Source organism: Panulirus ornatus, chromosome 4 (assembly GCF_036320965.1).
Source record: "Panulirus ornatus isolate Po-2019 chromosome 4, ASM3632096v1, whole genome shotgun sequence".
NCBI classification, from domain to species: Eukaryota; Metazoa; Arthropoda; class Malacostraca; order Decapoda; family Palinuridae; genus Panulirus; species Panulirus ornatus.
In genome coordinates, this window is record NC_092227.1 from 47,547,952 (window position 1) to 47,574,466 (window position 26,515).

Consider the following 26,515-nt stretch of genomic DNA (forward strand, 5'->3'; position numbering starts at 1 on the left):
AAACTGCAGAAGCTGGTGACTGAGTTTGGTAAAGTGTGTGAAAGAAGAAAGTTAAGAGTAAATGTGAATAAGAGCATGGTTATTAGGTACAGTAGGGTTGAGGGTCAAGTCAATTGGGAGGTAAGTTTGAATGGAGAAAAACTGGAGGAAGTAAAGTGTTTTAGATATCTGGGAGTGGATCTGGCAGCGGATGGAACCATGGAAGCGGAAGTGAATCATAGGGTGGGGGAGGGGGCGAAAATCCTGGAAGCCTTGAAGAATGTTTGGAAGTCGAGAACATTATCTCGGAAAGCAAAAATGGGTATGTTTGAAGGAATAGTGGTTCCAACAATGTTGTATGGTTGCGAGGCGTGGGCTATGGATAGAGTTGTGCGCAGGAGGATGGATGTGCTGGAAATGAGATGTTTGAGGACAATGTGTGGTGTGAGGTGGTTTGATCGAGTAAGCAATGTAAGGGTAAGAGAGATGTGTGGAAATAAAAAGAGCGTGGTTGAGAGAGCAGAAGAGGGTGCTTTAAAATGGTTTGGGCACATGGAGAGAATGAGTGAGGAAAGATTGACCAAGAGGATATATGTGTCGGAGGTGGAGGAAACGAGAAGTGGGAGACCAAATTGGAGGTGGAAAGTTCGAGTGAAAAAGATTTTGAGTGATCGGGGCCTGAACATGCAAGAGGGTGAAAGGCGGGCAAGGAATAGAGTGAATTGGATCGATGTGGTATACCGGGGTTGACGTGCTGTCAGTGGATTGAATCAGGGCATGTGAAGCGTCTGGGGTAAACCATGGAAAGTTGTGTGGGGCCTGGATGTGGAAAGGGAGCTGTAGTTTCGGGCATTATTGCATGACAGCTAGAGACTTAGTGTGAACGAATGAGGCCTTTGTTGTCTTTTTCCTAGCGCTACCTCGCACACATGAGGGGGAAGGGGGATGGTATTCCATGTGTGGCGAGGTGGCGATGGGAATGAATAAAGGCAGAGTGTGAATTGTGTGCATGGGTATATATGTATGTGTCTGTGTGTGTATATATATGTGTACATTGAGATGTACAGGTATGTATATTTGCGTGTGTGGACGTGTATGTATATACATGTGTATGGGGGTGGGTTGGGCCATTTCTTTCGTCTGTTTCCTTGCGCTACCTCGCAAACGCGGGAGACAGCGACAATATATATATATATATATATATATATATATATATATATATATATATATATATATATATATATATATATATATATATATATCCTCGCCTGATTCAGGTATCCATTTTGTCGTCCAACCCCCGGGGGTTGTATGAACAGATGGGTTGACTGTGGACCGACTGCCGCAACCAGGATTCGCACCTATGCGCTCGACCCTGGGCGGCCCGTGAGTGCGTTGCGGTGAGGAACGCGAACCGCTGCACCACGATGAATCGAATCCCACTCCCGGTCTCCTCCTCCTCCTCCTCCTCCCATCGAACATATACCCCCCTCTCCCCAACGCTTTTTTTCTTTTTTTTTTTTGTTGTTTTTGGCGTGAGGTCTTACCAGTTCTCTCTAAAGAGAGAGATGGACAAATCGTATGGTAGCGTACCTTTTCATATCCTGAAGAAGTTTACCTCTATGTTAAGTCTGATTCTCGCTCGCATATGGTCAAAGGACCAAACGCTCCTTCTTTTTTCTGGAGGCGTACCTTCTTGGTCTGGCCCATTCCTGTGAATGGAGACCATTCTGACCTTTCTAATTACGCCCCGTCGTTCTCACTTCGGCTGACCCCAAGGTCATCGAAGCTCTGTTCTTAACTCTCATAACTCTCCGAGTCGCTCCCAGATCACCAATACGGCGTTCACACAGCGCCAGGCCTGGTGGTGATCTGTGTGTCTCCTCTGATCCTCGTCCTCCTCAGGAATTTTGGTGAATCTTTTGTCATGGCCCTCGACGTCTCCAAGGCGCTTGACACACAAAGCACTTGACACAAGCCTCTGCTCCCTGAACTTCCTTCTTTTGAGTCTCTCTCTCTCTCTCTCTCTCTCTCTCTCTCTCTCTCTCTCTCTCTCTCTCTCTCTCTCTCTGGATCATCTCCTCCTTTCCAGTTGTTCCATTTTGGTATTCCTTAATGGAGTGACCCCCCCCCCCCCCCCTCGTCGTCGTGTCAACAGTGGTAAGGGTTTATTATCTCTTACTCTTCTTGTTAGCTCCATAGATAAGCTTTCTTCAACCTTGCTTATTTCATGTTTACGATCCCACTCTACATACTTCAGCTCACTTTTATATTTTCAGTCGTCACTTCGATACTTCTTCTTTTTCTCGTACCGAACATATTTCCTCAGGTCGGCGGAACCTCTCTGGACAGATTGTCATCATCAGACCAAAGGCTCATACTGTCTCCCTCAAGGATATTACCGTCGTGTTTATGACTTGCACCGTCGTGTTCAAGGTTCGTACCGTCGTGTTCAAGGCTCGCACCGTCTCGCTCAAGGCTTGTGCCGTTGTGTTCAAAGTTCGTATCATTGTGGTCAGGGTTCGTAGCGTCGTGCTCAAGAAAGGGGATAATGTTTGCAGTTAGAAGTTTGAAGCGTCGTACTAATGACATTTAACATTTTGGTCAGAATTAAGACAAATGAAAATTGATCTTTTTCTCTTCTTTTTTTCTTTAATTCTTTTCTTTCTTTCTTTCCATTCCTTTCCTTCCTTTCCTTTGTCTCTTTCCTATCTTTATTCCATCTTTCATTCTTTTTTCTTCCTCACCTCTCATCTTTCCGTCCTTCCTTCCTTCCTTTTTCTGTTATTCTTTGTCTTTGTTTCCCTGTATTTCCCTGTCTTGCTTGTCACAGTGTACCAGCTTCTTTCGTGTTTATCGCAGCCTGTGTATCCTTACCGCATTTCAAAGGAATATTTTGGAATAACGTTGACCAGGGTATGATACAAATGGTGCATCACAATAGAGCCAGGCATTGTCAGACTGACATACGATGAATAGATTATTTCTTTATAATAATTGCCTTATGCCACTTGTAGGTACGTACCTTATTGATTGATTGATTGATTGTTTGACTGAGAATAGTTCACCTTGGTTATGCCGGAGGGTCTGCTAACCTTTAACACTCCCAGGAAGCACCTCCCTCCATTCAACACTCCCAGGAGCCTTCTCCCTCCATTCAACACGCCCTGGAACCCTCCAATGATCACCCTCCTAAACTTTTCAGTGACCGTAACACGTCCCTCCATTCGACAGTACTCCCAAGACACCTCCAGAAATCCCCACTCCGAATGTCTCCAACTCCCTAAACCCGATGCTGTGGTCAAGAAAGATACTTCGTGGCCCTGTCTCCAGACGCCTGACCCAGAAGCATGCTGGGCCTTTGCGTTTATCTCATATTAGAAGCCAGTGAGATATATCTGTGGGAGGGTGAGGGTGTGTTGTGGGGGTAGGTGAGGAAGCGTGGCTGGGTAAGGTGTGTGGAGACGTTTGTTTATATATGTTAGTCATCTTAGGATTATAGGTTGGGTTTACATGTATTGGTCAGGGTTTGGGTTTATATGAGGTTGTTGTAAGCTGGGTTTGGTGTGTGTGTGTGTGTGTTTAATAATAATAATTAATGGTTGTAGCTAGTGGCAAAAAACTTATAGAACAATACACGTGATGAAGACAATGGGGCTCTAACGAGGAAAGAGGGTGTCAGACAGTCTTTACACAGACACTGTGGCCTGTTTATGATGTTCACAACGGTTGGGATGGGAGGACTGCTCCCATAGCGTCTTTACGAACACGAATGGGTTCTATGGGGCTGTAGCACCAAACTGGAACTCGGGGACGTGGATCCGATGACAAGAGGTGACGGTGGTGGGGTTGGTGTAATAGCTCCCTTCCCACACAGTCAGATGAGGCAGGAGTGTGGTGGCTGGAGAGGCCAGTGGTGTTAGCACCTGTTGGTTGGCAGTTGAAGAGGGAGCGAGGATGATCCTACCTGCTCATCCTGCACCTCATTTTCTGTGGTGGTGGTGGTGGTAGGGAGGAGCACCAAGCCGGGGGTGGCATTAAGGAGAGTTTGGGAGGAGTGAAAGTCGTGTTTATTTTCTTAAGTTCAAGCGCAGGGAGGCGAGGGTCGCGAGTCATACGACCTGACGAAGACTAAAAGCAATGTAAAGGGAGGATTTGACGACGTTGCCGACGTGTTCCTTCCAGCTTAGTTCATCATCTGGAGAGGAACACCGAGGGGAAACCTTTTGTTATACTGAAGAACCCGAAGCGAGGGAGGCAGGCTAGGCGGAGGGGTAGCTAGTGAGACGCTGGGGGGACGAGACACGTGGGTTAGGAACGTGACATCGGTCATGGTTTTGCTTGATGGCGACGCGGAGGACGAGTGTAGTGGTGGTGGTCCAGGTCTGGAGGTCCTTCAGGCTCTTCTGAAGGACGAAGGCCATCGGGAGGTCTCTCATCAGAACGCTTACAACAGTGTGTGTGTGTGTGTGTGTATGTGTGTGTGTGTGTGTGTGTGTGTGTGTGTGTGTGTGTGTGTGTGTGTGTGTGTGTGTGTGTGTACCTTGCCACTGGGGGGCACTGCTGGGGTGGGAGCGGGTGGTGCCTAGCTAAATGTCACGGCCCCCTGGCTCCCTCCACGTTGTCATTTAAAAGTTCTCTCTCTCTCTCTCTCTCTCTCTCTCTCTCTCTCTCTCTCTCTCTCTCTCTCTCTCTCTCTCTCTCTCTCTCTCACACACCCATCCTACAAACCTTTTTAAATGTTTAGATTAGATTTAGATATAGAAGGAGAGATAGATATGTGATGCCTCCTCCCACCCCCCAATTATATTTACGTGATACAGAATATTTTCTTGGTAAAGACTAACAGAATGATCATCTTCGGTGGCTGGGTCTGGTTTGAGCTGGATTCTCTCTCCCCGGGGTTCGCCGAGATCCATGACGTCACCTTAGATCCTGACGTCACCATCGCCTCTTGACATCTCTTGACATCGTTGCCTCTGATGTCATTGTCCCTAATGACGTCGTGGTCTAATTCTGACGTCACTTGACATCGTGGTTGCGTCTGATGTCAAGGTTGGATCTGATGTCATCACTGCCCCTCACATCATCTCTGTTCACGTTTCTCATTCCACCTGGGAGCGCCATTACTGGCCTTCCGTCAGCACGTTGAATGTCGCGTTGCCATCGATTTCACCATTACATCTGACGTCATCGTTACCTTGACTTCATTACATCTGACGTCATTACCGTGACTTCACCATTGCATCTGACGTCACATTACCTTAACTTCACCATTGCATCTGACGTCATCGTTACCATGACTTAACCATTGCATCTGACGTCAACGTTATCTTGACACCACCATTACATCTGACCTGACGTCATTGTTACGTTGACTTCACCATTCCATATGACGTCACCACCACTTTGATTCCGCCCTCACGTCTAACTTGACCGGTGACGTCCCCAGGCTTCACCATTTCCTCCTATCAGTTGCCAGTATTTACGTCTTTATCATATTTACATACGATTGTCCGATTGTAAGACTCACTATCTCATGGTAAGGGAGGGTAGAGGAGGGAGGGATCTTATCGTGTGGAGGGAGGGAGGGAAGGACAGATTACAGGGCCTGATGGTCTATAAGGAGTTGACCTGCTGGTGGAGGGCGGTAATAGTATCCTAAATTCCTAATCTCTATCGATGGAGACGGAGCTGTAGAGCAGGAGGCTCCTCCTCCTCGTCCACCACACCTTGACGCTGGCACATCGATCACTGGGGCTGAGGAAAGCAGGTGTGATGTAACCCAGTGCAGTATGTAGAGGGTATACTGACGTGGGGAGTCTATAGGGAAGGATGACTGGAAAGTACTCACTGATATGAACTCTGATGATGAAGGAACACGGCCGCTTGTCTGCCTAGGAAGAAGTAGCTGTATTTGCATAACATTTTGATGACATGAAAATTCTTATTGTGGGCCCTCCCTCCCCCCTAAAAAAAAAAAATTCTTAATTACTGATGATTAATATCGTTAAAGTATTTAGCGAGTCATGTTTGAAATGGATGGACGACATCTGGTGGTGGTCAGTCCCTGTCCTTAACAACTTCACAGCTGAAGAATATTTGTGCACACCTCTGTATTGCACCTCCTTCCCTGGTAACTTGAGTCTGATACTTGTGGTCATTTCATTTTGATTTATACTTTTGAAACTTTCGTGATTTGGTATCATCGAATTTATTTGGAATTTTCAAAACTTATCTTAACAACTCCTCCGAGCGAAACATTATTAAAGATCTCTCAACGTTTCTTCGTAGTATGTATTTCTCGGTGACGTAAGAAGCGTTTGTTATCTGGTGTTGTGTCATCTTTGATAAAGTGAGGCGACCAGAACTGACCCGGGTATTGCAGGTGTGATCATCAGTAAATTGTGGGTTTGTATGTCTCGTAGTATTTATTTCAAGCGATAAAACTTACCATCATACTTATTCTCTTCAGTAATGTGTACAGTCATTGCTTTGCATATTCAGGTCATTGCTAATGATAACTGCAAAGGTCTTTTTTCATCTTTATCCTCTAATAATGACTTACTAAACATCTTGTCTCCGTGGTTTGATTTGTTTATCCTCATAATTTATTTATTTTTCATTTATCTATATTGGAGTCCTTTCTCCTGTTTCCGCCTGACCACACATGCATCACTTAGTGCGAACCTTCTCTTGTTTCAACTTGATTTCGTATCTTCGGCACATCTGGAGGGATGACCCGTGAGTCTGGCCTCCACATCATTAATTAAAGAAAATGGAAAAAGAGAGAACAGGGCCTACAACCCAGCCTCTGTGGTACCCGGCCTCGCCTCGCCTCGCTGAGCGAGTCGCATTCTTCCCCACTCAACACCACTCCTTGTTTCCTAGCTGGAGGTCAGTAAGCAGTCCACTGGCGAACTGGATTTCCATTGTCGCGTGACTTCATTTTACTGAGCAGTCTTCTGTGTGGCGATTTATAGCAAGTTTTTTTTGAACGTCTGAGTATATAACGTATCAGGGTATATTTTTTTTTAGATTCGTTATATTTCGATTATGTATTCATTGATGATAGAACCAGTTTCTGTGAGTCCTGCGTTACTTTAGGTTGCAGGGAAATGTATACTCCTTTGTAGTAAAGAGATCCTTGACGAGACTGTACTTCCACTGATATAAACTCACTTAAGATGGCTCTTCACTTGACATCTAATCTTGAGCAGGCTGAGTCCGGTAACACCATCCCAGTTATGAATATGTATTAAACAACTCATTCTCGTTAAACACGGCCGTATTTTATGGAACCCATGTTGATCTGTCGTTAGTCCATTATCTTATAATTACTTTTTCGAACATTTTACCAGAAACCCACGTAAGAGTAACGGGTTGATAATATGAGGCGCCTATTCTCTCTCTCTCTCTCTCTCTCTCTCTCTCTCTCTCTCTCTCTCTCTCTCTCTCTCTCTCTCTCTCTCTCTCTCTCTCTCACTCACTCACTCACTCAAGGATACCCCTTCTTGCTTTCATCCCCTGTGTAATTGTGATAATGGGCTCGTCGAGTTAAACATAGTAATGACTCGCTTGTTTTGTCAGCAGTGTATGACTTACTCTAGTCTGGCTTTTATCGGTATTGTTGACGATGCTGTTATTATTATTATTATTATTATTATTATTATTATTATTATTATTATTTATCATTATTATTATTATTATTATTATTATTATTGTTATTATTATTATTTACCATTATTATTATTATTGTCTTTTTTACGATTACCATTATTATTATTATCAAAATAATTTCGTAGGTAATGTTGGATGAGAAAGTAGATAGTAGTAGTGGATAGCCTCTTTTGTGTGGGAGATCACAGGCTGCGTGTGTAGGAAGGAATAGTTGGAACCGGTAGCATCTCACGTTTTCTCTCATCGTTTGATCTGTTTTCAGTTGCAATGGAGAGGTGATGGGCAAGAGAAAACCTTTATTCTTGCCCGTTTTTTTTATTTCTTTTTTTCAGCTTTGATAATTTGTTGGTAAGGGTGGGAAAGAGCGAAGCACAAAAGTAGGATTTCCTTTTATCTTTTTAATCTTATTCATTTATTCACTCATTGATAGTTACAGAAATTAACTGCAGTTTCCATGAAGAACTTAGAGTTGTGTTGGTATGAAAGTTGTGAGAGGGTGTAGCTGAGACCGTGCCTTCACTATTATTGTGTAGGACGAGGAAGTTGGACGCGAAAAGAAAATGAACAAAATGGTTTGTTTTTCTCTCGCCGACTTAAGGGAGGGCTGTCTGTGTGTCTTATCTGTTCGCCTGTCTGCACATGGTCTTTTTTTTTTTATATGAAAACAAGGAACAGGATTGTAAGAACTTTGGCTTATGATGGCCTGGCCTTTGACCTGACCTTTTAAGGTTCAGTTCAAAAGCCTGGATTGTACCGTCATGCTCAAAGGTCGTGTCTGTGACCAAGTGGCAACAAAACACGCACACACCAGTTCAGGCCAGATTATGTCTGAAGGTCAGAAACCAGGGTCACTTTAACCTAGTTTAGCGCTTCAAATGGCGTGTAGGGTTTCAAAATGTGTTTGTGGGACAATGGAAAAGGCAGCGTGTGTGTGTGTGTGTGTGTGTTCAGTAATTATATATTCTTGCTCCGTTTTCGGGCTGCGCGTAGAATATGACCATCAGGACGATGGGACCCTCTGACCAAAACCAGGACTTATGTTTACGGACGGGACTCCTTTGGAGAAGCAGCAGTTGTCTGATGATGTTCTCACAAGCCTCTTTCTCGTGTCCATCTATTATCACCACTCACGATTCTGGTTCATAGGTGGTGTCCGTGCTGATTCCAATACCATCACACCTGTTTCTCGCCTCAAGGGACCTTGAGTCCTCAAACTCTGATGTTATGTGGCTCAAAGTCTGTCTCCCAACTAGCATACTTTTCCTCTGTTTTGCTCATTGCTGCCCTAGTTCTACAGATTACAGATTTTGTATCTTTCTTGGACAATCTAAACTCCTGGCATTATCTCACCCCCCAGTCGAGATCTTCTGCTTAGGGAATTTCAACGTTCACCATAGGGATTGGTTGAATTCCTCCCTTACTGATGCATCGATGGGGGAGCCCTTACGTTCTACATTCTTAATGATTAAGTGTAAATTGTCTCGCAAGTTCCTGCCCGCTGTGACCACTATCCTTATATTCTGGACCTGTTTTTCACCTCTAATCCCTCGCGATGTGGCTATACAATCTCACCCCCATTCGGTTCTTCCGACCACAATCTTATAACGGCACCTCCCCCTCCAGCAACCCCTTCTAATCGTAAATGTTGGCACCTCAACAAAGCTGAGTGGAATCACCTCGAAAAATTCTCCTCTGACTTTCCTTGGGTAAATTACTGGCTCTTATGTGGTGATGCTCCTGTTTCCGCCAGACGCATAACAAAAGTTATTGTTGCGAGAATGGAAGCATTTATCCCCTCTTCCTCCAAGACGACCTCTTCATCCAGTCCATGGTTCAACCGTTCCTACTCTGAGGCAATTCAGTGCAGGGATCAGGCATATCGGGCTTAGAAAAACTCTCCTTCCTCCGATTCCCATTTACCCTTTCTATCATAGCTCGTAATCGTTGCAAGTACGTTGTCCGTGAGGCAGAGCGTTCCTTTATTGCAGGGAAGTGCGGTAACCTCTCCTCATCATCCACTGAGCTTCACTAGTAACGTCTGTCTCGACCTTCCCTTCACTTTTCCGTTCTGACGGTACTATAACCGTCTCTTCTGTAGACAGAACAAATCTCTGGTTCCCGTTTCTCCTCTAACTCCATCATGGATGACTCTCATATTCCTTCACCCGCTGATTCTCCTTTTACTAATCCTTTGCCTCTAACCGTAATCTCTTTTCGAACTGTCGAAAAGGTGCTTTTTTTTTTCCCGGACACAAGCAAGACTTAGGGTCCTGATGACATCCGTCCCTGTGTGCTGAAAGATTATATCTCTGAACTTGCACCTGTGCTGCGCGTTTCTTTCGTTTTTGCTGAAAAACCAGGACTTTGCATATCCTGACTCCTCTAACTATCGTCCTGTACTTTGACATCTACCATTTCCAAAGTCTTCAAATACCTCCCCAGCTCTGATATCCTCAGACTGCTTGAATCTCTGTCTTCTTTCTCATCGCCAGTATGTGGCTTCAGTAAGGCAAGATCCACTGGTGATAATCGTTCTCATCTTAACAATGTCTTCATCATTCCTTAAAGATTTTCGGGAATCCTATGTAGTTCCTTTCCCTCTTCAGTAACTAAATGCTTTCATACGCTGATGACTGAACACTGCGTTCCTCCACATCCTTCAATTCTATCTTTCTCAACGAGCTCAGATATACCAGTGGAATATATGAAATCTGGTTAAGTTTAATTACTCCATGCCCCAGTTTCTGCTCATCGAAAATTCCTCAACTTTTCGCTGTTCTTAATGGTTCTGTAATTCCACCTCTAGACTCAGTGAACATACTTTGTTTTTGCTTTTACGTCCATTTTACTTGGAAACCCCACATTAGGGAAATAGCTAAGCCTGCTTCTAAGAAACTAGGAGTCCTGTATAGATGTCGATTTTTTTTTTTTCCGAACTGCTGCTTCCATTTATGCAAAGGATTCATCCGTCCCTGAATGGAATACTGATCCCACATCTGGGGTGGTTCTAGCTCTGCATCTTTACTTGACAGAGTTGAGTCGAAAGCGTTCTGACTTATAAACTCGCCCAACCTAATTTCAAAACTTGACCTGCTTGCCGTGCGTCGCAATATTGGTTCACTTTCCCTCTTCTGTTGGGACTTCTTTGGTTTGATTTGCTGAACTGTATTGTTATAAACCTTGGTGTTACCGGACTCCGTTTGCAAGAGGGTACACAGCAAAAGTCGCCACTGATGAGGCTGTCAGAAAATTCATCCCTTCTCAAGGAATCTGCATTTCCCTACTAGTGGAAGTAACGTAGCCTTGGGCTGCAGGAGCCTTCAGAAAGGGCTTGGGTAACGCCGGGATTCTTTTATACAAATTGGTATTTTAAGCGAATAAAGAGAACCCGTTACTTTGTTGTCGTTAGTCACGTCATCGTATGAAAGACAGAACTATGAAGTACATTACAGAAGCACTTGATAAATTTCTCATGTTCTGCGGCACCTACAAAGACGAAAAGAAAAACTGTTTACTTATTTTTTTTCTACATTCTACAGCTTTAAGCGGTAGTCATAAGTAAAATATCTTCAATACCCGTCCAATATGTCAATTAGTCAGAGGCGAAGCAGGTCCTTTGACAAGGATTTGGACGACCACCACACACGACACAGTAGGAGGATTTTGGTCGAAGTCCCCGATCGAAAAAACGTAAAGAAAACGGGAAGTGTGGACGAAAACCAGATCATGAAATATGACAGAAACAGCAGAAACGAAAGAAGGAGAATTGTAGACGATAGGGAAGTTATACACGTGAGTGAGTACGAAGACAAGATGAAGAACAAAGATAGTGATGAAGAGGAATACTTAAGAGAGTACGTCTTCTCCAAGAGGGGCATCGAGCCGCAAGAGGCGACGCGAGTGAAAGAAAACGGCGATCTTCGGCGGACCAAAGACGCCAGAGACAGCCGACGCCTGAAGGACAGATCCAGCAGTAAACGGGATAAGGAGAAGAGGAAGACGAGCTCCGCTGAGGATAAGGCGGGGAGTCGAAGGACTCGAACTCCACGTAGGTCGAGGAAGCCATCCCCGGTGAGGTCCTCGGCCACCATCGTCAACAAGTCCTGGACGTGCTATGACGAAAATAACGACAGCATTGCCCATATTGTGTACGAGAGGCTTGTGAGTATTGTCCAGGGAGGATGAACTGTCTCGATATCACATTAATGGTAATTATTCCCTTTCAGGGACGTAAGACGAAAGCATTTATATATATATATATATATATATATATATATATATATATATATATATATATATATATATATATATATATACCAGCTACTAAAAGTTTATTTTGATGCTGATCTTGACGCGTCACACCAGCTGCTGTCATTCTCACAAAAGCTCAAAGGTGGACATGGCTAAGCTTTAAGCTTGACCCTCTGTTTATACATTCTTGTCTGGCTTCAATGAGTTTACTATCGTTTTGATATATATATATATATATATATATATATATATATATATATATATATATATATATATATATATGTATATTATCCCATGGGAGAGGAGAGAAAGAATACTTCCCGTGTATTCCCTGCGTGTCTTGAGAGGCGACTAAAAGGGGAGGAAGCGGGGGCCTGGAAATCCTCCTTTCCAGTTTTTATTTTCCAAAAGAAGGAACAGAGTAGGGGACCAAGTGAGGATTTTTCCTCTTAGGCGGGAAATAGCGAATATATATATATATATATATATATATATATATATATATATATATATACACACGAACAGTGCATAGAAACGCGCACCTTCATAGAACATACAAACTTCCAGTAGCCAGGAGCGAACCCGGGACCCCTGTGCAAGAGGTGGGAATACTAACCGCTAGGCTATGGGCCTGGCTAATAGGAAATAACTATTCGAATACTATGTACACGAATACCCTTAAGCTTTCTGCAAAAAATGCTGTAGAATATGCTAATTAGCACGACGGTGCAATCTATGAGCATGAGCATGACCCTTAAAGTTGGCATGATGATGGTGATGACATCATTCCAAAGGGTCGTACCATATTAGTCAGGGGCTGTCCCGTCGTGCGGAAGTGATCAAACTTTGTACGCCAGGCTTGACAAAATCATGCCATTTCTGTCCTGCATAGGAAAAGCTCATCTAAATTGCCGAGATTTTCAATCTCATATCCGATTAGTTTTTATGTTGATCAAGTTTCACTGGCTTCCTTAAGTGTTTTGGCAAAGTCAGAATGAAAAATAATTGTGTATATTCAGATTTGAGATGAGCATATGAATACAAGAAAAATATAGTTATACATTTGAAATTGAGTCGAGTTGGCTTGGGCCGCGTTATCTTCGGTCATTTTTAGTCTATTTTAGGATAACAGATATGGTTTGATCTGCATAATTGTCTCATTCACCTGTTTCTCTTTCCTGAGGTATTTTATATATATATATATATATATATATATATATATATATATATATATATATATATATATATATATATATATATATGTATATATAGTATATATATATATATATTTTTTTTTTTTTTTCTTTTTTTTTTCATACTATTCGCCATTTCCCGCATTAGCGAGGTAGCGTTGAGAACAGAGGACTGGGCCTTAGAGGGAATATCCTTACCTGGCCCCCTTCTCTGTTCCCTCTTTTGGAAAATTAAAAAAAAAAAAAGCGAGAGGGGAGGATTTCCAGCCACCCGCTCCCTCCCCTTTTAGTCGCCTTCTACGACACGCAGGGAATACGTGGGAAGTACTCTTTCTCCCCTATCCCCAGGGATAATATATATATATATATATATATATATATATATATATATATATACATATATATATATATATATATATATATATATATATATATATATATACTTCCCACGTATTCCCTGCGTGTCGTAGAAGGCGACTAAAAGGGGAGGGAGCGGGGGGCTGGAAATCCTCCCCTCTTTTTTTTTTTTTTTTTTAACTTTCCAAGAGAAGGAACAGAGAAGGGGGCCAGGTGAGAATATTCCCTCAGAGGCCCAATCCTCTGTTCTGAACTCTATCTTGCTAATGCGGGAAATGGCGAATAGTTGGAAAGAAAAAAAGATATATATATATATATATATATATATATATATATATATATATATATATATATATATATATATATTTTTTTTTATACTTTGTCGCTGTCTCCCGCGTTTGCGAGGTAGCGCAAGGAAACAGACGAAAGAAATGGCCCAACCCCCCCATACACATGTATATACATACGTCCACACACGCAAATATACATACCTACTCAGCTTTCCATGGTTTACCCCAGACGCTTCACATGCCTTGATTCAATCCACTGACAGCACGTCAACCCCGGTATACCACATCGCTCCAATTCACTCTATTCCTTGCCCTCCTTTCACCCTCCTGCATGTTCAGGCCCCGATCACACAAAATCTTTTTCACTCCATCTTTCCACCTCCAATTTGGTCTCCATCTTCTCCTTGCTCCCTCCACCTCCGACACATATATCCTCTTGGTCAATCTTTCCTCACTCATCCTCTCCATGTGCCCAAACCACTTCAAAACACCCTCTTCTGCTCTCTCAACCACGCTCTTTTTATTTCCACACATCTCTCTTACCCTTACGTTACTCACTCGATCAAACCACTTCACACCACACATTGTCCTCAAACATCTCATTTCCAGCACATCCATCCTCCTGCGCACAACTCTATCCATAGCCCACGCCTCGCAACCATACAACATTGTTGGAACCACTATTCCTTCAAACATACCCATTTTTGCTTTCCGAGATAATGTTCTCGACTTCCACACATTCTTCAAGGCCCCCAGAATTTTCGCCCCCTCCCCCACCCTATGATCCACTTCCGCTTCCATGGTTCCATCCGCTGCCAGATCCACTCCCAGATATCTAAAACACTTCACTTCCTCCAGTTTTTCTCCATTCAAACTCACCTCCCAATTGACTTGACCCTCAACCCTACTGTACCTAATAACCTTGCTCTTATTCACATTTACTCTTAACTTTCTTCTTCCACACACTTTACCAAACTCAGTCACCAGCTTCTGCAGTTTCTCACATGAATCAGCCACCAGCGCTGTATCATCAGCGAACAACAACTGACTCACTTCCCAAGCTCTCTCATCCCCAACAGACTTCATACTTGCCCCTCTTTCCAAAACTCTTGCATTTACCTCCCTAACAACCCCATCCATAAACAAATTAAACAACCATGGAGACATCACACACCCCTGCCGCAAACCTACATTCACTGAGAACCAATCACTTTCCTCTCTTCCTACACGTACACATGCCTTACATCCTCGATAAAAACTTTTCACTGCTTCTAACAACTTTCCTCCCACACCATATATTCTTAATACCTTCCACAGAGCATCTCTATCAACTCTCTATCTATCTATCTATCTATATATATATATATATATATATATATATATATATATATATATATATATATATATATATATATATATATCTCCCTATGAGTAAACGGGGAAAATGAAACACGACAAGTTCCCAAATGCACTTTCGTCTAAGAAATCACATCATCAAGGGAGATACAAGAGAGAAATGTAAGTTAGCTGATATACAACGAAGAGACGTAGCTAGGACGCCATTTGGTAAACACGCGATTGTCCAAGACACAACGAGCGTATCATAAACTTATGTGGACAAGAAAGGGGATTGCTTACAAATTTTATCAACAATAAGCTATCTACTTTGTATAGACCTTCACTAATATTAAGGTTATTATTCTTTGGGTATTTAATGATAGAAGACTCAATAATATTCCTTGTGGTACTGGAGTTAGTAACTGAGATGGCATTACTCCAGTCAATACACTGGTCGTAGTTTTTAACGTGATTAAACAAGGCATTTGATTCTTGTCCTGTTCTTATACTATATTTATGTTGCTTAAGTCTGACAGACAGCTCCTTACCAGTCTGCCCAACATAAAACTTATCACAATTTCCACATGACACTTTGTATATGTCTTTAGGAGAATTTTCTGATGATTTCCTTATTAAGATATTCTTTATAGTATTATTGTTGCTGAAGGCAACATTTTCATTAAAGGATTTAAGCAACCTGGGATATAAAGTAGAATTATTATCAAAAGGGAGAACTAAAAGATTCTTGGTGTCAGTGGGTGTTTTGGGTTCAGTTCTTTGAAATTATTTCTTTACAAACTTAAGGGATTTATCAATGAAAGATCTAGGGTACTTTAACTTAGATCCAACAGAATATATCTTCTCAAACTCATCATCAATAAACTCTGGACTGTAAATACGTAATGCTATAAGGAACATAGATTGAAATGATAATTTAACTCATCTCCACATGACAGAGTTAGATTATCATTTCAATACATATTCCTTAGGGACATTATGTATTTGCAGTCCAGAGTTTATTGATGATGAGTTTGAAAACATATAAAGATAGAATTGAACCCAAACCCATTGACACCAAGAATCTTGTAGTTCTCCCTTTTGATAATAATTTTACTTTACCTCCCATGTTGCTTTAATCCTTTAATGTAAATGTTGCCTTAAGGAACAATGATATTATAAAGAATATCCGGAACTCACTAGAAAATTCTCCTGCATGCGTCTATAAAGTGCCATGTAGAAATTGTGGTAAGTTTTATGGTGGGTAGACTGGTAAGGATCTTTCTGTTATACTCCAGCAACTTAAATATAGTAAAAGAACAGGACAAGAATCAAATGCCTTGTTTAATCACGTTAAAAACTATGATCATTGTATTGACTGGAGTAATGCCATCTCAGTTATTAACTCTAACTCCAGTACCACGAGAAATATCATTGAATCTTCTATTATCAAATACACAAAGAATTATAACCTTAATATTAGTGAAGGTCTATACAAATTGGATAGCTTTATTGTTGATAGACTTGTAAACAATTCCCGTTCTTGTTCTCATAAGTTTGTGATACGCTCGTTGTCTGTCTTGGACAATCACGTGTTCATCAAATGGCGTCCTAGCTACGTCTCTTCGTTGTATATCAGCTAACTTTTATTTCTTTCTTGTATCTCACCTGATGATGTGATTATTACACGAAAGTGCACATGGGATCTTATCTTGTTTCATTTTCCCCGTGGACTCATAGGAAAATACTTGATCACGCGCAAAATTGTGGTCCTTTCCAATATATATATATATATATATATATATATATATATATATATATATATATATATATATATATATATATATAAAACATTTCGCGGTTCATAAGCTTTTTCCGAATAGTCATTTGAATTCTTGCATCTTCCACCAATTCATTTGACCACGAACGTACACAGACGAAATCTTGGTCCATATGCTTCAACTCGGATAGCACTGGCAGTCAGAACAAGCTGCGATTATTTCAAGATAAATTTGTAACTAGATTTTCATATAGATCCTACCAGTGCAAAGAATTGAACTGATTTCATAGAAAGCAGCGATCGGACTATCCTGTTTTCTGTGCAAGGTGTATAATGTGTATGTTCTTAGAATCCTCTTTAACACCTGAAAAAGGCAATAAAGATTTTTCGGATAGTATTTATAACTTGACCCTGAAGGTCTTTATGATGTAACATTGTTAGACTTGAACCCAAATAACCAAACATATGTTTTCAATCCCTCACCATACACATCTTCTTCGGCAGACTAATGGCGGTCAGGACGAGTGGGAGAGCGAGGACATTACGTTGGAGAGAGGGAACCAGGGGCTCGGCTTCAGTATTGCCGGGGGCACAGACAACCCTCACATTGGGTAAGTGGAATCATAGGAACTCTGTAAGGAGGTTGGATCAACATGAGAATAGGTCGTAAGCATTCACACTAAACGTGCTTTTTCATATGAGTAGATTTTACGGAGTAAACATGTTGATCTAAGGGTAGACTAAGTCTGTAGCTGACTTAGAATTTTCTCATTTTTTTCTCTCGTTTTTTTTTTTTTTTTTTTTTTTTTTTGTTATTTTCCAAAAGAAGGAACAGGCCAGGTAAGGATATTCCCTCAAAGGCCCAGTCCTCTGTTCTTAACGCTACCTCGCGAATGCGGGAAATGGCGAATAGTGTGGGAATATATATATATATATATATATATATATATATATATATATATATATATATATATATATATATATATATTTATATATATATATATATTTATTTATTTTGCTTTGTCGCTATCTCCCGCGTTAGCGAGGTAGCGCAAGGAAACAGACGAAAGAATGGCCCAACCCGCCCACATACACATGTATATACATACATGTCCACACACGCACAATATACATACCTATACATCTCAATGTACACATATATATATATATATATATATATATATATATATATATATATATATACACACACAGACATATACATATATACACATGTACATAATTCATACTGTCTGCCTTTGTTCCCATCGCCACCTCGCCACACATGGAATAACAACCCCCTCCCCCCTCATGTGTGCGAGGTAGCGCTAGGAAAAACACCAAAGGCCCCATTCGTTCACACTCAGTCTCTAGCTGTCATGTGATAATGCATCGAAACCACAGCTCCCTTTCCACATCCAGGCCCCACACACTTTGCATGGTTTACCCCAGACGCTTCACATGCCCTGGTTCAATCCATTGACAGCACGTCAACCCCGGTATACCACATCGTTTCAATTCACTCTATTCCTTGCACGCCTTTCACCCTCCTGCATGTTCAGGCCCCGATCACTCAAAATCTTTTTCACTCCATCTTTCCACCTCCAATTTGGTCTCCCACTTCTCCTCGTTCCCTCCACCTCTGACACATATATCCTCTTGGTCAATCTTTCCCCACTCATTCTCTCCATGTGACCAAACCATTTCAAAACACCCTCTTCTGCTCTCTCAACCACACTCTTTTTATTTCCACACATCTCTCTCACCCTTACATTACTAACTCGATCAAACCACCTCACACCACATATTGTCCTCAAACATCTCATTTCCAGCACATCCACCCTCCTGCGCACAACTCTATCCATAGCCCACGCCTCGCAACCATACAATATTGTTGGAACCACTATTCCTTCAAACATACCCATTTTTGCTTTCCGAGATAATGTTCTCGACTTCCACACATTCTTCAAGGCTCCCAGAATTTTCGCCCCCTCCCCCACCCTATGATTCACTTCCGCTTCCATGGTTCCATCCGCTGCCAGATCCACTCCCAGATATCTAAAACACTTCACTTCCTCCAGCTTTTCTCCATTCAATCTTACCTCCCAATTGACTTGACCCTCAACCCTACTGTACCTAATAACCTTGCTCTTATTCACATTTACTCTTAACTTTCTTCTTTCACACACTTTACCAAACGCAGTCACCAGCTTCTGCAGTTTCTTACATGAATCAGCCACCAGCGCTGTATCATCAGCGAACAACAACTGACTCGCTTCCCAAGCTCTCTCATCCACAACAGACTTCATACTTGCCCCTCTTTCCAAAACTCTTGCTTTCACCTCCCTAACAACCCCATCCATAAACAAATTAAACAACCATGGAGACATCACACACCCCTGCCGCAAACCTACATTCACTGAGAACCAATCACTTTCCTCTCTTCCTACACGTACACATGCCTTACATCCTCGATAAAAACTTTCACTGCTTCTAACAACTTGCCTCCCTCACCATATATTCTTAAAACCTTCCACAGAGCATCTCTATCAACTCTATCATATGCCTTCTCCAGATCCATAAATGCTACATACAAATCCATTTGCTTTTCTAAGTATTTCTCGCATACATTCTTCAAAGCAAACACCCGATCCACACATCCTCTACCACTTCTGAAACCACACTGCTCTTCCCCAATCTGATGCTCTGTACATGCCTTCACCCTCTCAATCAATACCCTCCCATACAATTTACCAGGAATACTCAACAAACTTATGCCTCTGTAATTTGAGCACTCACTCTTATTCCCTTTGCCTTTGTACAATGGCACTATGCAAGCATTCCGCCAATCCTCAGGCACCTCACCATGAATCATACATACATTAAATAACCTTACCAACCAGTCAACAATACAGTCACCCCTTTTTTTTATTAAACTCCACTGCAATGCCATCCAAACCTGCTGCTTTGCCTGCTCTCATCTTCCGTAAAGCTTTTCCTACCTCTCTATTTACCAAATCATTTTCCCTAACCCTCTCACTTTGCACACCACCTCGACCAAGACACCCCACATCTGCCACTCTATCATCAAACACATTCAACAAACCTTCAAAATACTCACTCCATCTCCTCCTCACATCACCACTACTTGTTATCACCTCCCCATTAGCCCCCTTCACTGAAGTTCCCATTTGCTCCCTTGTCTTACGCACTTTATTTTCCTCCTTCCAAAACATCTTTTTATTCTCCCTGAAATTAATGGTACTCTCTCACCCCAACTCTCATTTGCCCTCTTTTTCACCTCTTGCACCTTTCTCTTGACCTCCTGCCTCTTTCTTTTATACCTCTCCCACTCATTTGCATTTTTTCCCTGCAAAAATCGTTCAAATGCCTCTCTCTTCTCTTTCACTAATAATCTTACTTCTTCATCCCACCACTTACTACCTTTTCTAATCAACCCACCTCCCACGCTTCTCATGCCACAAGCATCTTTTGCGCAAGCCATCGCTGCTTCCCTAAATACATCCCATTCCTCCCCCACTCCCCTTACCTCCTTTGTTCTCACCGTTTTCCATTCTGTACTCAGTCTCTTCTGGTCCTTCCTCACACAAGTCTCCTTCCCAAGCTCACTTACTCTCACCACTCTCTTCACCCCAACATTCACTCTTCTTTTCTGAAAACCCCCACAAATCTTCACCTTCGCTTCCACAAGATAATGATCAGACATCCCTCCAGTTGCACCTCTCAGCACATTAACATCCAAAAGTCTCTCTTTCGTGCGCCTATCAATTAACACGTAATCCAATAACGCTCTCTGGCCATCTCTCCTACTTACATACGTATACTTATGTATATCTCGCTTTTTAAACCAGGTATTCCCAATCACCAGTCCTTTTTCAGCACATAAATCTACAAGCTCTTCACCATTTCCATTTACAACGCTGAACACTCCATGTATACCAATTATTCCCTCAACTGCCACATTACTCACCTTTGCATTCAAATCACCCATCACTATAACCGGGTCTTGTGCATCAAAACCACTAACACACTCATATGAATAAATAAATAAATAAATATATATATATATATATATATATATATATATATATATATATATATATATATATATATATATATATATATATATATGTAAGTTTTATGTTGGGCAGGCTGGTAAGGATCTTTCTGTTAGACTTACGCAACATAAATATAGTATAAGAGCAGGACAAGAATCAAATGCCTTGTTTAATCACGTTGTATTGACTGGAGTAATGCCATCTCAGTTATGAACTCCAGTACTACGAGAATTATCATTGAATCTTCTGTTGTTAAATACACAAGGAATTATAACCTTAATATTAGTGAAGGTCTATACAAATTGGATAGCTTTATTGTTGATAAAATTTGTAAACAATTGCCCTTCTTGTCTACATAATAAGTTTATGATACGCTCGGTGTCTGTCTTTTATCAATCACGTCTCTTCGTTGTATATCAGCTGACTTATATTTCTTTCTTGTATCTCCCTGATGATGTGATTATTAGACGAAAGTGCTCTTGGAAACTTATCTTGTTTCATTTTCCCCGTGGACTCATAGGTATGTGTATGTATATTTATTTTATTGTTATTTATTTATTGTACTTTGTCGCTGTCTCCCGCGTTAGCAAGGTAGCGTAAGGAAACAGACAACGGAAGGGCCCAACCCACCCTCATACACGTCCACACACGCACATATATATACCTATACATGTCAACGTGTACATATATATACACACAGAGACATACATATATATACATGTACATAATTCATACTGTCTGCCCTTATTCATTCCCGTCGCCACCCCGCCACACATGAAACGGTAACCCCCTCCCCCCGCATGTGGGAGAGGTAGCACTAGGAAAAGACAACAAAGGCCACATTCGTTCACAGTCTCTAGCTGTCATGTATAATGCACCGAAACCACAGCTCCCTTTCCATATCCAGGCCTCACAAAACTTTCCATGGTTTACGCCAGACGCTTCACATTCCTTGGTTCAATCTATAGACAGCACGTCGGCCCCGGTACACCACATCGTTCCAATTCACTCTATTCCTTGCACGCTTTTCACCCTCTTGCATGTACAGGCCCCAATCACTCAAAGTCTTTTCACCTCATCTTCCACCTCCAATTTGGTCTCCCACTTCTCCTCGTTCCCTCCACCTCTGACACATACATCCTCTTTGTCAATCTTTCCTCACTCATTCTCTCCATGTGACCAAACCATTTCAAAACATTCTCTTCTGCTCTCTCAACCACACTCTTTTTATTACCACACATCTCTCTTACCCTTTCATTATTTACTTGATCAAACCACCTCACACCACATATTATCCTCAAACCTCTCCATTTCCAGCTCATCCACTATCCTCCACACAACTCTATCTATAGCCCATGCCTCGCATATAACATTGTTGGAACCACTATTCCTTCAAACATACCCATTTTTGCTTTCCAAGATAAAGTTCTCACCTTCCACACATTTTTCAACGCTCCCAGAACCTTTGCCCCCTCCCCCAAACAGTGACTCGCTTTCGCTTCCATGGTTCCATCCGTTGCCAAATCCACTCCCAGATATCTAAAACACTTCACTTCCTCCAGTTTTTCTCCATTCAAACTTTCCTCCCAATTGACTTGTCCCTCAACCCTACTGTACCTAATAACCTTCCTCTTACTCACATTTACTCTTAGCTTTCTTCTTTCTCACACTTTACCGAACTCAGTCACCAGCTTCTGCAGTTTCTCACCCGAATCAACCACCAGCGCTGTATCATCAGCGAACAACAACTGACTCACTTCCCAAGCTCTCTCATCCACAACAGTCTGCATACTTGCCCCTCTCTCCAAAACTTTTCCATTTGCCTCCCTAACAACCCCATCCATAAACAAGTTAAACAACCATGGAGACATCACGCACCTCTACCGCAAACCGACTTTCACTGAGAACCAATCACTTTCCTCTCTTCCTACTCGCACACATGCCTTACATCCTCGATAAAAACTTTTCACTGCTTCTAACAACTTGCCTACCACACCATATATTCTTAATACCTTCCATTGAGCATCTCTATCAACTCTATCATATGCCTTCTCCAGATCCATAAATGCTACATACAAATCCAATTGCTTTTCTAAATATTTCTCACATACAATCTTCAAAGCAAACACGTGATCCACACATCCTCTACCATTTTTGAAACCACACTGCTCTTCCCCAATCTGATGCTTTGTACATGCCTTCACCCTCTCAATCAATACCCTCCCATATAATTTCCCAGGAAATCTCAGCATACATGTACCTCTGTAATTTGAGCACTCACCTTTATACCCTTTGCCTTTGTACAGTGGCACTATGCAAGCATTCCGCCAATCCTCAGGCACCTCACCATGAATCATACATACATTAAATAACCTTACCAACCAGTCAACAACAGAGTCACCCCCTTTTTTAATAAATTCCACTGCAATACCATCCAAACCCGCTGCCTTGCTAGCTTTCATCTTCCGCAAAGCTTTTACTACCTCTTCTCTGTATACCAAATCATTCTCCCGAACCCTCTTACTTTGCACTTCACCTCGATCAAAACACCCTATATCTGCCACCCTATCATCAAACACATTCAGCAAACCTTCAAAATACTCACTCCATCTCTTTCTCACATCACCATTACTTGTTATCACCTCCCCATTAGCCCCCTTCACTGATGTTCCCTTGTCTTACGCACTTTATTTACCTCCTTCCAAATCATCTTTTTATTCTCGCTAAGATTTAATGATACTCTTTCACGCCAATTCTCATTTGCCCTCTTTTTCACCTCTCGCACCTTTCTCTTGACCTCCTGCCTTTATCTTTTATACATCTCCTAGTCCTTTGCATTATTTCCCTCCAAAAATCATCCAAATGCCTTTCTCTTCTCTTTCACTAATAATCTTACTTCTTCTTCCCACCACTCACTGCCCTTTCTAATCTGCCCACCTCCCATGCTTCTCATGCCACAAGCATCTTTTGCGCAAGCCATCACTGCTTCCCTAAATATATCCCATTCCTCCCCCACTCGCCTTACGTCCTTTGTTCTCACCTTTTTCCATTCTCTACTCAGTCTTTCCTGGTACTTCCTCACACAAGTCTCCTTCACAAGCTCGCTTACTCTCACCACTCTCTTCACCCCAACATTCTCTCTTCTTTTCTGAAAACCTCTACAAATTTTCTCAGCACGTTAATATCCAAAAGTCTCTCTTTCATGCGCCTATCAATTAACACGTAATCCAATAACACTCTCTAGCCATCTCTCCTACTTACATACATATACTTATGTATATCTCTCTTTTTAAACCGGGTATTCCCAATCACCAGTCCTTTTTCAGCGCACAAATCTACAAGCTCTTCACCATTTCCATTTACAACACTGAACACCCCATGTACACCAATTATTCCCTCAACTGCCACATTACTCACCTTTGCATTCAAATCACCCGTCACTATAACCCGGTCTCATGCACCAAAACTACTAACACACTCACTCAGCTGCTCCCAAAACACTTGCCTCTCATGGTCTTTCTTCTCATGCCCAGGTGCATATGCATCAATAATCACCCATCTCTCTCCATCCACTTTCACTTTTACCCATATCAACATAGAGTTTACTTTCTTACACTCTGTTACATACTCCCACCACTCCTGTTTCAGGAGTAGTGCTACTCCTTCCCTTGCTCTTTTCCTCTCACCAACCCTTGACTTTACTCCCAAAACATTCCCTGACCACTCTTCCCCTTTACCCTTGAGCTTCATTACACTCAGAGGCAAAACATCCGGGTTCCTTACCTCAAACATAGTACCTATCTCTCCTTTTTTCTCATCTTGGTTACATTTAGACACCCCAATCTGAGCCTTCGAGGAGTATGAGCACTCCCTGGATGACTCCTTCTTCTGTTTCCCCTTTTAGGAAATTGAAATACAAGGAGGGGAGTGTTTGTAGCCCCCCGCTCCCGTCCCCTTAAGCCACCTTCTACTACATGTGAGGAATGCGTGTGAAGTATTCTTTCTCCTGTATCCCCAGGGATATATATATATATATATATATATATATATATATATGGTGATGGGTGATTTGAATGCAAAGTTGAGTAATGTGGCAGTTGAGGGAATAATTGGTATACATAGGCTGTTCAGTGTTGTAAATGGAAATGGTGAAGAGGTTGTAGATATATGTGCTGAAAAAGGACTGGTGATTGGGAATACCTGGTTTAAAAAGCGAGATATACATAAGTATACGTATGTAAGTAGGAGAGCTGGCCAGAGAGCGTTATTGGATTATGTGTTAATTGACAGGCGTGTGAGAGAGAGACTTTTGGATGTTAATGTGCTGAGAGGTGCAACTGGAGGGATGTCTGATCATTATCTTGTGGAGGCTAAGGTGAAGATTTGTATGGGTTTTCAGAAAAGAAGAGTGAATGTTGGGGTGAAGAGGGTGGTGAGAGTAAGTGAGCTTGGGAAGGAGACTTGTGTGAGGAAGTACCAGGAGAGACTGAGTACAGAATGGAAAAAGGTGAGAACAATGGAAGTAAGGGGAGTGGGGGAGGAATGGGATGTATTTAGGGAATCAGTGATGGATTGTGCAAAAGATGCTTGTGGCATGAGAAGAGTGGGAGGTGGGTTGATTAGAAAGGGTAGTGAGTGGTGGGATGAAGTAAGATTATTAGTGAAAGAGAAGAGAGAGGCATTTGGACGATTTTTGCAGTGAAAAAGTGCAATTGAGTGGGAGATGTATAAGAGAAAGAGAGAGGAGGTCAAGAGAAAGGTGCAAGAGGTGAAAAAGAGGGCAAATGAGAGTTGGGGTGAGAGAGTATCATTAAATTTTAGGGAGAATAAAAAGATGTTCTGGAAGGAGGAAAATAAAGTGCGTAAGACAAGGGAGCAAATGGGAACTTCAGTGAAGGGCGCAAATGGGGAGGTGATAATAAGTAGTGGTGACGTGAGAAGGAGATGGAGTGAGTATTTTGAAGGTTTGTTGAATGTGTTTGATGATAGAGTGGCAGATATAGGGTGTTTTGGTCGAGGTGGTGTGCAAAGTGAGAGGGTTAGGGAAAATGATTTGGTAAACAGAGAAGAGGTAGTAAAAGCTTTGCGGAAGATGAAAGCCAGCAAGGCAGCAGGTTTGGATGGTATTGCAGTGGAATTTATTAAAAAAGGGGGTGACTGTACTATTGACTGGTTGGTAAGGTTATTTAATGTATGTATGACTCATGGTGAGGTGCCTAAGGATTGGCGGAATGCGTGCATAGTGCCATTGTACAAAGGCAAAGGGGATAAGAGTGAGTGCTCAAATTACAGAGGTATAAGTTTCTTGAGTATTCCTGTTAAATTATATGGGAGGGTATTGATTGAGAGGGTGAAGGCATGTACAGAGCATCAGATTGGGGAAGAGCAGTGTGGTTTCAGAAGTGGTAGAGGATGTGTGGATCAGGTGTTTGCTTTGAAGAATGTATGTGAGAAATACTTAGAAAAGCAAATGGGTTTGTATGTAGCATTTATGGATCTGGAGAAGGCATATGATAGAGTTGATAGAGATGCTCTGTGGAAGGTATTAAGAATGTATGGTGTGGGAGGCAAGTT

The 26,515-nt window shown here is 41.9% G+C and overlaps 1 protein-coding gene across 10 annotated transcripts in view; it reads left to right on the forward strand.

The window, feature by feature from the left end:
* LOC139766060 (disks large homolog 4-like) overlaps positions 1–26,515 on the forward strand; it is a 1,395,716-nt gene that overhangs the window by 910,062 nt on the left and 459,139 nt on the right. For 8 of the 10 annotated variants that reach the window (XM_071694246.1, XM_071694262.1, XM_071694219.1 and 5 more), the window contains exon 4: positions 17,370–17,476. In XM_071694246.1, coding sequence (XP_071550347.1) covers positions 17,370–17,476 — 107 coding nt within the window. Of the gene's footprint in view, positions 1–11,198; positions 11,821–17,369; positions 17,477–26,515 lie in introns of all 10 variants that reach the window. The other 2 variants (XM_071694271.1, XM_071694282.1) reach the window with 1 other exon arrangement.